General features: G+C 39.6%; 1 protein-coding gene across 1 annotated transcript in view; it reads right to left on the minus strand.

Moving 5' to 3' along the window:
• MEGF11 (multiple EGF like domains 11) overlaps positions 1 to 13,664 on the minus strand; it is a 307,153-nt gene that overhangs the window by 135,845 nt on the left and 157,644 nt on the right. Inside the window, exon 5 of the mRNA XM_063314383.1 lies at positions 4,649 to 4,785. Within this exon, the coding sequence (XP_063170453.1) occupies positions 4,649 to 4,785 (137 nt within the window). The remainder of the gene's footprint in view (positions 1 to 4,648; positions 4,786 to 13,664) is intronic.

Here is a 13,664-nt window from a genome sequence, read left to right on the forward strand (position 1 = left end):
TAGGCTTGGGTTAATATACTTGTCAGAAGTAGAATTAATGGCCACAATTTCACAAAATATTAAACCTTACCAGGCTTTGTTTAACACAGTATATATATATATGTAACAAATATTTATTTATTTCTCAAATTTGTGCTACCACCCATCTTCCCCCAAAGGGAGTTTCCTTTACAAACGCTGTAAGGATAGCGGCCAGCCCATTCGTATAAAAGTGACGTATATCTGTCCTACATGGAAAAAGGAAAATGAAGCAGCATCCCCAAACAACAAAAAATTAAATTCTTTGGCTCATGACTTCATAAACACCAGTACAAAATGCGTATGATAACAAGAACAAAAATGAAATCAGACTTGCTCATTATAACTGTTTGCAAAGTGATGGGTTTTTTCGTTGATCTACCTTTGGTCTTATGGCTGGGGTAGTGTAATATTTCTTAACTTTTACTGCATTGTATCAAGCGGACTTTGCATCAAATGCGTATCATCGGCTTTTTCTTTGATTCTCCATTTTGTCATGTTGCTTTTTTTTCGGGAATGTTTTTAGAAGTTTGTTTGATACTGTTGTGTTACTTTGTACAACACCTAAATAATTTGTAAAGAAGTCAAGATCAATTAATAAAAACATGCAGGTGGGATTCAGTGGCACTGGGGGCTTGGAACAGTCAAGATGGTGGTCACGATATTGTGATCAAAGTCCTGCCCTTTTCTATAATCACGTGACTGCCATCTTGCCTGTTGTGATTCCCCCACATGGACACCCATGATGGCATTCTAGTCACCCTACAAAGATTATAATTTCCTGACACAGAAGCAAATGGAAATAACTAAAGCAGATTCTTGATGGCTGGAAGACTGAAAATGCTTTTTTGCACTGTATTTGTTGCTTCTGTTAGAAAAGATTTCCAGTGACATGCACGACGGCTTGTAAATTCTAAAATTACCTAATTTACCATAATACTCAAGATACCCAATGCTATCAACCTGACAGTTGTCAAATTATTCAGAATGCACAACTGCCTCTAATTGACCAGAAACAAAACAGCATTTCATTTCCCACACGTTTCTTTGTGATGAAGACATTTTAATCTAATATTTACCCCAACATACATGCTTTAGTATCTTCATTTACCAGGCAGTAATTTACAAGCTATCTTTAAGGAGCACAAGACAGTTTCCAGCTGGAGGTGCTATAAAAAAATCTATTAATAGGAATATTTTTAAATTATTTAAAGGTCACTCAGAATTGTTCTTTTGTTTAGGATGGGAAAAAAGAAAAGAGATTTTCTTAAAGGAAACCAAGGAATCTAATTCTTTTTTTAAAAAAAGTTCAGTTGCTTCATTGGTTCTGTTGTAGAGATAAAAGCATATAGAGGTATAAGAAACAAAGAGTGTCTATCTTTTAGTTAAATTTAGTTAATTTTTAGTTAAATTTTTAAACTAAAGTCAGGAATGAATGCTGAAATTCCAAGAGTTTTGGCTTTAGAATTTAATTTCAGGAATAGGGGCCCATGTTCCCTCACCAATCAGGGGACAGACTAGGAACTCTGCAGGATAGGGGGGAAAAAAGCTGAAATTCATTGCTTACTCTTGAGGGAGTTAATTGATATAACAGCAACGCATTTGCATATCCTGTAAACACGGAGTGTTCCCTGTTAAATTTATTGTTGCAAATATCTAAATTAAATTAAATTTAATCCATTATACTTTATAAGGGACATTAAAAAAAACCCTCAGCAACCTAACTAATAATAAAAATGGGGATCGTTGCCAATGAAAACGTTAGAAGCAGTAATATCTCTCTGGAAAAATGTGACTCATTTCCACAAGAGCTATGAGACATTTAGGAAAACATTCCTTTTTTGCTTTTTGCTTTTTCTCTCCTTCAAAAGGCGACCTGGCTTCAAGGACTAACACTTTTTTGTCTTCCAGTTTGGGCAACCAAAAATACAAACAGGTAAACTGAAATTTGTATAGTACGGTGGCAGTTGGTCCACGGTGTGTGTGTGAAGAAAGGGAAAATGAATGAACATTAGAAAAAAGTGATGGGGTTGCCAACTTTACTTTTTTCACCCCTCTGCAGACACCCTGTATGGTGGTGTCCCACAGTGAAAAAACATTTTATTGAATAAATGGGTCATGTGTATACTATAAAATGATGCAGTTAGACACCCTTATCTGACCCACAGTACAAGAAATTAATCTAACATTTGTGGAGAAAGTTATGCACAATCACTTAATGTAAAAAGAGACCTGCAGAAAATCATCTTAATGCTCTTTTAAAATCCATTCATTTGGATTATATTGAACATAAACCCGATTCAGCATCCCTTGAGCTGAACTGGCACGGATTTCAAGAGAGATCACAGCAGCATTTCCAGGGTGAGCATTGCGTGTGTTCTTTAGAGGTAGAAACGCCAAAACAGGAGAAAGAGAATCGGAACTAAGAATGTGACGCAGAGCTCCTCAGGATGATATTACCTTAAAGACACATATTTTACCAATGTATGTATATATTTTCATGGTTCATTGTTTGGCGCATTACTGAAATTTTGGGGTGGGGGAGGATATCCTGCTATTTGGTTCCCAGCTACTTTGGAATCTATCTATCTATAGGCTATCAAAACTCTTGCGTCTGTTTGATACTTGTAACCTTTAACTGGGCAAAACGGTGCATCCTAGGCCAACCATTTTTGAACCAAGGTACCTTATTGGGCTAACTTACAGAATGCATCCAAAATCCGGGACCCGTGGCTCCTGTGGAACTGAAATTTGGCAAATTTTATAAAACATTTTACGACCGAAAATTATCATAAAACATTTTATGGGATAATACAAAATGTCATAAAATATTTCCTGTGGTCCACTCCTGATGTTTGTGCTATACAGTTCAACATTGGCTACTTTCAGGGCAGATACATTTCTTCCTGAATTCTTAAGTACTTTTCCAGTACATTAGAAGCTCTGCTATTGTTGAAGGCATTGAGGAAGCTGGTAAGGAAATACCTTTCAAAGGATGACCCAACGGCTCATAGGCTGCCTAGTTGCCTCCTATAGCTTTGCAATTACAGATGAAAAGAACCGGAATAGGAATGTGAAGTCGCTAATGGAAAATAGGGAGAGGAGATGCTGTTTTCCTTGGGCTCATATCTCTTGGGTTGGGACCGATATAATGCAACAGACCCCGCCACACACACACACACAATCTGTTTTAGGAGGAAAATCACCAAACAATTCATTTTTACTTATTTGACCCGTCCAAATAGGACTTTCTGAATACACTTCAAGATCACAATGTTCCTCAACTCCGCAGAGCAAGAAACAAAGAACCTAGACACTTCTAACGTCACCACTGAGAATCTCACTGATCATTCCAGGTGACCTGCCTTTTAGCGAGGATGAAACAAACCTTGTTCTGCCATTTTTGTGAGCGTGCCAGATTTATTAATTTACTTTCCAGTACTTCAGTTCTGTGAATATGTTAAGCTTGGATTGTCAAAACAAAAAAATCAGCCTAAAATTTGCTCGTGTTTCGGGGTACACCACTCTGACCATGTGTTTTTCATTTAAATGGTTTTTGAACACATTTCTCCTGAATGCATTTTTTATAGTATTTCCGCACATATATGGACTGTTGTCTGAATGTTCTGTAATATACATTTTCCAATTACTGTTGAACAGCTGCATTGCAAAACTCAAACTGTAGGTTGTTAAAGAATAACTAATTTCAGTTGATATATTGGTTCAAGAATGCAGATTTAGGGAAGATCTCAGTCAACTGCCAAATAAACAAATTCTTCCCCTGTTCCCTGCTTCCTAAAGAAACTGCCAGGAACCAGAAATCTTTTTAGCTTTTGGACATTAAGGGTGGGGGGAAACGTTTCTGAGCCTATCAGTTGGTTTCCATCCCATTTGTATTCTATGACTCTCAACTGATTTTTGCTTGTTACCATCCATCTCAGTGGTACTATTTTATATTTGATGTGATAGTTTATTTATACTTCTGTCTCTGCAAGATACGTGAGCTGCCCTGAGAATTTGTTAGCTGGGGATGACATACAAATCTCTTGAGAAATAAAATAAAAACCTAGGGTTGCATAAGACCTTACTGTGGTGTAATGGACCCAACATTTCTCGTAAATAATTTAGTGTCTAGTGATCACTTAAAAATTAATACGTTTATTGGGGCATAAACATTTGCAGACTAGAGTTGCGAGCCTAACTGTCCAAGGACTATTTTCTAAAGCCTTCTGAAATCCTTAGGGCGTCTCATCTGAGACAATGGCACAACATTGTACCAAGGTTCACATCTGTAACAGAACCAATCCTACAGTTCATTTGGAATGCCGAAGTGGAAACAGCCTGTTTGAATACTGTTGAAACTTTTCCCTAGGATGCCAGTCTGCCATTCTCAAGGTGTTGTCCACAGGCAGGTCATTCAATCATACAGTCTCCTCCCAGCATCTGAATGTACTCAGGATCCCAGAAAGGTCATGCAAGATGATTTTTCTTAGTGTATAGAAAGCCTTTCACATATATATCACATAAGACATTAGCAGATTTTTTGGGTAAGGATGCAAGAATTGGTTACTCCGATCTGACTGTTCACCCACAGGAAAAGAAAGATTTCCATCTGAGACATTATACCTACCTGTCTCCCATATATCCTGCTGTACACAGGCACACCCCTGTCACATGATCACATTGTCCTCCATTATGACATGGGCACTCTTGGCTACAGTTAACCCCGTATGTTCCTGATGGGCAAGGTTGTGCACACACAAAACCCTAAGAGAGAGAAAGAGAAAGAGAGAGAGAAAGAGAAAGGGAAAGAGAAAACAGGAGAGAGAGAGAAAGAAAAAAAGAAAAAGGAAAAAAGAGAGAGAAAGACAGAGAGAGAGAGAGAGAGATTATCAAATTACCTTGCTTGGAACTGTCAGAAACCAACTGCCTTTTTGCTTTCAATATTTTCAAATAATAGTATCACTTTTTAAGGGATTGCAGAAGCAGGATGGAATGCTCTGAGACCTCACCAAATTTGAAAAACTTAGAATACAAAACCAGGAACATCTGTTAAAGTTGTTATTAAAATGTGATTCAGGAACAAAACAATCAAAGATTCTTAGATTAAATGGATGGAGAATAGAACAATGGATTTGCAGACAAATATCAAATTTACTGTAAATATCACAGTTAGAGAAAGCTGGTACAAAATGTTTTATCACTGGTATTACTCCAGTACTGATTGCCAAAAAAGTTAATTCATACTACAGAAATGGCTAGAAATGCAATAATCACATTGGATTATATAAAATTCCTTTCTCACCCCTCTGGGTGGTACGTGTCTTCCACCAGAGGCCTGGGAGTTTGAGGGTTCTGTGCAGGATCTGAGCTGTTCCTAGCACTGCACTCTTTGGAGAGCTCCGATGTTGCTCCTGGGATCTGTTGGAGCCCCTCTCCCAGCTTGGGAGTCACAGCCCCGAGTGCTCCTACCACCCCTGGGACCACTTTGGCCTTCCCTTTCCACATCCTCTCTAGTTCCTCCTTCAGGCCCTGGTACTTCTCCAGCTTCTCATCCTCCTTCTTCCTGATGCTGCTGTCACTTGGCACTGCTACATATACAAATATATATATATATATACATATGTACATATACCTGTACATATATATACATACAGTACATACAGACAAATCTCTCTCTCTCTCTCTCTCTCTCTCTCTCTCTCTCTCTCTCTCTCTCTCCATTCTGAAACATGATGTATTATAGATATGTTAAATACTCTCTTTCCTTTCCTGCCCGCTGTTTCTCTGCTAAGTATCATTAACAATATATTCTTTATATGAATGGCAGAGTAACTCTGGGAGTATGCATCTATGTCAAAAATAATTTCATATTTAAAAAACAATTCTGATATGGAATTTAATTTACTCTAGAAATCATTTATGAACAGTAATTCTGCACATGGACTTGTATTGCCTCTGAAATTTGGATTTCTGCTAACATCAAGCTTTAAAACATCTTGCCTGTTCTGTTGTAACAAGGATGGACCTCCTTTGATAGAAATTTCTATTAAGTGTCTATTCTGATTAATGATTCTTATCATATTGGCTATTTTTGCCAAGTACTGATTATTGAATTGATTTCAAGAACCATTAAGGTTATTTTATAGGTAGCACTGATCAAACATTAATTCAAGAATTCTTGTCACGGTTCAAACAGCTTGTAAACCTCTTTCTTTCTTTCTTTCTTTCTTTCTTTCTTTCTTTCTTTCTTCTTTCTCCTTTTTTCTTAGTTGGGTTTTAAAATATCAAATTCTTCCTATCTACCTATCAGTTGAGAGCAACTGAGTGCCAGAACATTTATGAATGGATTGAAGACTAAGCCAAAGGGATTTCAGTAGGGAAAGAGGAAAGCGACCCCTACTAGTCCCCAAGGACAATTTTTGAAAAAGTGGCCAAAATCTCATGAGATTATCACATATCATGGGGCTTTAGCATTCCTGACTGAAAGTACCTAAGCCATGATGCAAGATTGCCAACTCCTGCTTGAGAATTGACAATCTTGCAAAATTTCAAACCAAAGATTTCAGACACACAATCTTGCAAGATTTCAGAGACATACACAGGTAGTCCTCGCTTACTGACAGCTTGTTCAGCGACCATTTGAAGTTACAACAGCGTTGAAAAAGGAGATTTATGACTGGTCCTTAAACTTGTGGTCACGTGATCACCATTTGTGACCTTCACAGCAGGCTTCCAACAAGCCAAATCAATGGGGAAGCCAGCGGGGAGTAGCAAGTCACAGTCATGTGACGTCACACTTAATAACCATGTGGGATTCGCTTAATGACTTCAGAACTGACGTCATAAGTTGGTGCAGCCACCTGATGTTTTACTTTACAACCGTGTCATTTAGCAACAGAGTTGCCAGTCCCAACTGCAGTTGTAAGTGAGGACTTCCTGTAGAGACAATTATTTGTTCCTGTGCTAAGCAAACAATCAGAGACTTTGCATCTAAGCAAAAAAATTTTTTAATCCTCCTAGTTCAAACGTTCCAGGTCTAAATCCTGAGTATTAAACACCACAACACTGTTCTTGGACAAAGTAGTAGCTCAGGAGAAGTCCCCTATGACCACTTCAGAGAAAGCTCACATTGCTAAATGACTTTGGCTTAGCTCTTACTCTTCTGCTGCCAGAAAAGCCCTGTTATAAAACCGCTTGCTGTTCGTAACTTTGCTGAAATAGATGGAATGGCAATCAGATATGTCACCTCATCTCTCCATCCTATCTCTTCCCTTAGACAAATGCACAGGAACTATTTTAGAAAAAAAGGAGAAGGACATGTTGACTAAACCTCCAGGCTGATAAAACTGAACAAATCCCAAAGCAAGATAGAATCTGGGCTCATATGACATGTTTAATCAGGACAGTAAAAGACCTCATAGCTGCATTCATGCAACATGCTAATCTTGGTTACTTTAACCTAGGTTAGTTTTTTATGGTTTAGTGTATAATGTAACCCCAACACTTCTAATCTAATACTGCATGAATCCAAAACATGGATTAGATTAATTCAATAATTAACTGTCAGTGTATTCTGTGAATCCAGAAAATGGATTATTTCAATAACCAAGTTAAGTTTGTTGTCTGAACCCAGTCACTGACTGGATTTTCCTATTCTTTAACATCCTTCAGTTGCCATCCAGAAAGATTCAGAATGTCGGTTGCCCAGAAGAGAATACAGCTGTTCTCTTTGAGCTAAAAAGGACACCAAAATCTTTCCTTGGTCCTATGACAGGTGGCCCTGAAAAAGTGCAAAAGACAGACACCTTTGCTCATCTTACAAACATCTGGATTCTGCAGTGGCAACCTGCAGCAAGGAAGGGCATTTTGGATTCCTTCGCTCATGTCCAGAAAAGCAAGCCATTCATTTAGCCTGATAATAAATGCATTTCTTCATTGTGTTTCAAAGGAGACAAGATTTCTATCAGCAAATGATGAGAAAGCAACATTCCAAAGTTCATCCCTCAGGAGCAGTATGTGAATCTTTAGGCTCAGATGTGGGTTGAGGAAACGCAAAATGGCCACCTTCAAGGATCAAATGTCAAACAAAGCTGCAAGCAACATGATGTATCTCATCAAGACAATTCATTCCATCAGCAACTTTTTGCATTTTCAGGTTTCTGTAATTTTCCATGTTGCTTTCAGTGTTTTTAATTGCGTTCAAGGCAAAACAAACAAACAAACAAACAGAAATCCTCTGTCTTCCTCTGCCTAACAGCCACTCCCCCCAATATAAGACTTCAAAAATCATTCTTTTGCCAAAATGTTTTAAAGGTACACGTAACAGTGATTAAAGTATTTGGCCAGTGAGATGTGATTTTGAGCAGCACTCAAGGGTAACGTGCTGTTTATCTGTTAAAACTATTTCTATCTACTCATTTCAAAGAATGTAGAAGTGGTTTATGAAATCCTGAGTCAGAAAACTGTCTCAGAACAAAAATGGGGGTTGGAGGGATGAGAAAAATCAGAATTAACAATCCCCAATCCATTTAATGGACTTTGAAGAAGCAGGATAGAAAGAGTATTGATGCTTTAAACTCTGGTGTTGGAGAAGACTCCTGAGAAGACCATGCACAGCCAGGGAAACAAACAAATGGATCATCAGATGAATTAACCCAGTATTTTTACTTGCGGTACAAATGACCAGGCTTAAATTATCCTACTTTGGACACATTATGTGAAGACCCGGCTCTCTGGAGAAGGCTATAATGGGAAAGGTAGGAGGAAAGAGAAGAAGAGGGTGACCAGCAGCAAGGTGGAGGGATTCAGTCACAGTGGTCATGGGTGCACCATTGGAAGACCTGAAGGACCTGGTTGGGGACAGATTTTCGGGAGATAATCTATCTATGTGGTTGCTGAGAATCGACACCAACTTGATGGCACACAATCGATCAACCATTAAAAGACCAATGTTAGAGGGAGTTACTGGCTGGCTAAAGACCAACATATAAACTTCTATAAAGACACCTGAAATACATCTGTGTCAGCTTCCGACATCCCAAAGCTGTTGTTATGGTCTTTAAATCAATCAGGACTTCTGATAACTACATGGAAGGGCTCATGCAGATTTCTTGGCAACATTTTTGGAAGTGGTTTGTCAGTATCTTCTTCAATGGTTTTTTTCACTTCTCAGGATAAGGCTGAAGGAGAGTGACTGGTCCAAAGTCACCCAGCTGGCTTTTGTGCCTAAAGGAGAGTAGAAATCAGGTTTTCTCACTTCTAATCCAGAGCCTTTAACCACTATACCAAACTGCAAAGAACAGAGCTGATTGCCCAAGACAGATGCCACCACAGAGAATGCCTACCCTTTTGCCATTGCCAAACAGCGATCTGCAAGCCATGGCACCAAAAGGGGACCACTTTCCAAGAAGGTGATTGAATATACAAATGTCATTTTAGATAACTTCACTGATCTATTGCTCTCCAGCTGTGATGGTCTACAACTTCTAGAATTCCTTGCCAATATTGGATTCTGAGAATGGTAATTCAACACACTGGTGTAAAACCTGGTTTGAGAAAACTGACTTATGCCTTCAAACTTTTTCCACTGCCTTCTGATTTCAGACTTCTCCAGAAGAAGAGAGGATGAAGTACAGATAGTCCTTGCTTAATGACCACAATTGGGACTGGAATTTTGGTTGCAAAACAAAGAGGTCATTAAGTGAATCCAACACAATTTTACGACCTTTTTTGTGGCGGTTGTTAAGGAAATCACCATGGGTGTTAAGCAAGCCAAGTGGTTATTAATTGAATCACATGGCTCCCCGTTGATTTTGCTTCCCAGAAGTCAGCCAGGAAGGTTGAAAATGGTGATCACGTGACCATGGGATGCTGCGACAGTCAATAAATGTGAACAGGTTGCCAAGTGCCCAAATTGTGGATCACATGACCATGGGGACACTGTAAGGGTTGTAAGTGTGAGGGCCAGTTGTAAGTTGCTTTTCTCAACACCATCACAAGTCTGAACCATCACTAAACAAATGGTTGTTAAGTGAGGGCTACCTGTACCTACCAAATCTGACAAGGAATCAAGTCCTACAAGGAATGGTCAAAACACCTACATATGTTTAGCTTGTAGAAGGGAAGCTTGAGATGGAACATGATAGCTGTCTTCAAATATCTGACAGGCTGTCACTTTCTAGAGAGCTCAGACTTATTCTCACTTGCTCCAGAGGATAAGACTAGAACTAACAGGATGAAACTTCAAGGCTGTAGATACAGATTTGACATTAGGAAGAACTCACTAATAGTAAAAGCTGTCAATCAGTAAACAGTTAACCGCATGCAGTGGTTTCCTCCCCTTCACTGGTGGTTTTCAAACAGAGGCCGGATAGTCACCTGTCAGTGATGATTCAGTGAATCTTGCAGTGTGCAGGGGGCTGGACTTGATAACCCTTCTAACTCTACTGTATGATTCTATGAAATGCCTTAGTGGCTATGAACACAGCCCAACGAAATGATTGACTTTTTGATTTAGGGACCTCTAGAAGAGAAACATTACACTATTTAGGAATCAGGTGTTTGGGATGAAATCCTGGATCCATGTTAGAATAACTTACCAATGATGTCATGATAGACTTATTCTCCAGGGTATTCCAAGCAAATGGGAGGGGCACAATTGTTTCAGCAAGGGCTAATGAAAGGGAGAAGGGTGACACAACACAGAAACATCTGCTACTGAAGACTATCTCCAACCTGGCTGGGATGGGTCTTAGGGCATGCAACAGACCCCTTTCTGCAATAAACAACATAATCAGGACTACTAGTACAATAATGATGTCACGTTACTTGCTACTTGATAGAATCTCTTTGACTCAGCAGACCGTCTGAAAGTGGGAACTCTGCTGTCTTATAACAATGAGAAGGATGTATAGGGAAGGAGTTGGGTATATGTGGGTGTGTTTTCAAGCTACGATTTCAACTGGGAATCTGATTTCTCAGGGACCAAATCTCTCTGCAGATCTGCACATCATCACGTCCACCACAAGCTAGCGCTAAAAGCATCATAAGAGAGTGGTAGTTTGGGCTCTCAAGTAAAATCAAGTTGAAGCTGATGTATATTAATGAACCCAAAGTTAGGTACAACTTACAGGAATGTTTGTTTGAATATGAAGTTTATTTTAAGCTGTGAAAATATATACCCCATCCTTCTCAAAATACCCTAAATATGGAAGCAGAATCTCAACAGTCCAAGTCACGTATTCTGCGGAGCACAGACTATCAGTATCCAGGCCTTTCTGCTTGTGCATTCCAGCTGGCTGCAGTCAGACGCCGAATGCCAAGACTTTAGAAGTCCCAGGAAAAGAAGAAAAGGTTTCACTTGTGTTATAGCCAGGCTGAATTTTTCTCCTCTTTTTTTTTTAATGAAAGCCCAGGAGAGGCTCTCTAAACTTACAGTCCCAGTATTTACAAGCAGAGTGCTTTTACTTAGAAATTCAACTTCTTCCCCAGAGCTTTAAGCCTGCTTCTTTCTGGATTCCCCTCTTCCCTTCCAAACATACACTGGTTCAAAAGCAGACATGGTAAACCACTGGTTTGTCCCAGTGGAGAAAACAACCTCAAATATGATTTTCAAGAAGCTTCCCAGCAGCCTTTGGAAGGTCTACATCAAAGTAGGCAAAGCATTTATGGTGCATCCACTGCTTGGTGGCAGGAGAGAATTATTTTTGCAACGGCCCTTCTATTCGTCCCCCCCCCCCCTGTTTTCTGTAGGGCATTTTTAAACCTGCAGCAATTATGTTGAATTGATCCAAGCCTGCAGGTTACGTTCTACCTTCTGTTTGAGCATGATGTGCAACTAGTGCAAATCACAGCACTGTGCCACAGACATCAGCTTGGCACCAATGTTCAGGTCATCCCACTAGATTTAGGCGGTAGGCTGGAGTGATTCCAATCATGAGTTCTATACTCAGCTTTTTATTTTCATTTATTCGTTGTATTAAACTGTTTTGGGTGCTGTCTAGATGATGCACTTCTCCAAGCAGTCTTGCTTATGAATATTCCGCAAAACAATAATTTATTCACTGCAGTTCATAACAGTGTATTATTTTTATTATCTTCTGTTTAAAGAGTACCTTCTTTTGACTCTTTTTGTGTTTTGCATGATGGTGTTTTCAGAATGGGTCCAGCAGATTCCATATAGCTTTTGCTCCTGATTTAAATGTAATTACAGTATTCACCTCTTGAATTGATTACCCAAGGGATAGCCGGCTACAAGACCCCTTCTATGCTTCTTTAACTTGGCTTGGACTGGGCTGCCCTCCATAAAGTATGAGGCGTGATCACCTCTAAAGGCTGTCATAACTATTATAAATAAAGACGCCCTTAAACTGAGTCTGTCCTCACTTCAGAAGCACAGAGACCTTTTACCAGCTGCTGAGATTGGTCTGCCAGCTATGACTTCTTCCAGATGGAGTTACAATATGGCCACAGATCCCTGGGACAACCTCCAGAAGATCATGTCTCTCTCTAGGTTTGTCACAGAGACACTCAGACAATTTTTTTGTAATTAACTGATGAGTAGAGCTTGAGATAAGGAGAGAGAGCACAGTTTCTCTCAGGGAGACGTTCCTATAGGAGAAGGGAGGAGTGCTGGCTGTTTGACTGCTGACATAAAAAGTCAAGAGGTCTCCGGGAACAGGGAATTGGAGAAGGAGGGAGAGATACCTAGCAACTTAAGATGGATTTGGACAACATTGGCTGTTGAGGATCTGTTGCTGGTTTTAATAACAAGCAAAGTTGACTGGCAAACCTGGGATGGATTGAGCAGTGTTATTATTTGAAGTTTTGGAGAAGATCTCCAAAAAAGTTGCAGGTTCAAGGGTGCCCTGAAGACCACAAAGAGGAAGAGATGCAGCTTAGCCCCTTTCTTATCTCTAAATAGAAAGTAGGTAGGGTATTTAGATATAGAGAGGTTTACATATACATTAAGTCAACACTCCACCTTGCAAATGTTTTCAGGGGAAAAAGGATTCACTAAAGCAATTCAAGCTGCCACAGTTATTAGCCAAGTAGACAGACTGATCTGGTTGCAAATGATTCTTGCAAAGGAAGATTGTGAAAACTAAAAGTAAATCCTGCTTGTTTTACTTGCTGCCATAATAAAAGGAGGAAAGAAAGTTCAAAGAGAGGCTTTGCACTGTGTTTCGTATCAAATCCTATGCACCCATATAAATGCGTGGGATATACCCATGCCCCTGGCCTTTTTGAAATGAGTGAAGCTGGTGAACAGATTCCACAGCAAAATCTTAAGCCAAGGAGTTTGTTTGTTTGTTTGTTTGTTTGTTTATTATTCAAATTTTGTTACCGCCCCTCTCCCCCAAAAGAGGGACTGCCATGTTCCTGCCATGCATTGATTTCTGGTACTTCCCACACTCAGTGCATTGGGATCAAGACCATCTCTTTGGAAATACAGGGGGTAGGTCCTGAAAAAAAGAAGTTGCATTTGCTTCAAGGGCGATGATCCAGAATTTATGATGGGAAGTCAGTCAGGACAAAATTCTTAACAACACATAGTGATAAGCTAAGGCAGGGCTTCTCCACCAGGGTTCTGTGGCACCCTCGGGTTCCACGAGAGGACACTAGGATTCCCTGGGAGATCATGA

Source organism: Candoia aspera, chromosome 13 (assembly GCF_035149785.1).
Source record: "Candoia aspera isolate rCanAsp1 chromosome 13, rCanAsp1.hap2, whole genome shotgun sequence".
Taxonomy (NCBI): domain Eukaryota; kingdom Metazoa; phylum Chordata; class Lepidosauria; order Squamata; family Boidae; genus Candoia; species Candoia aspera.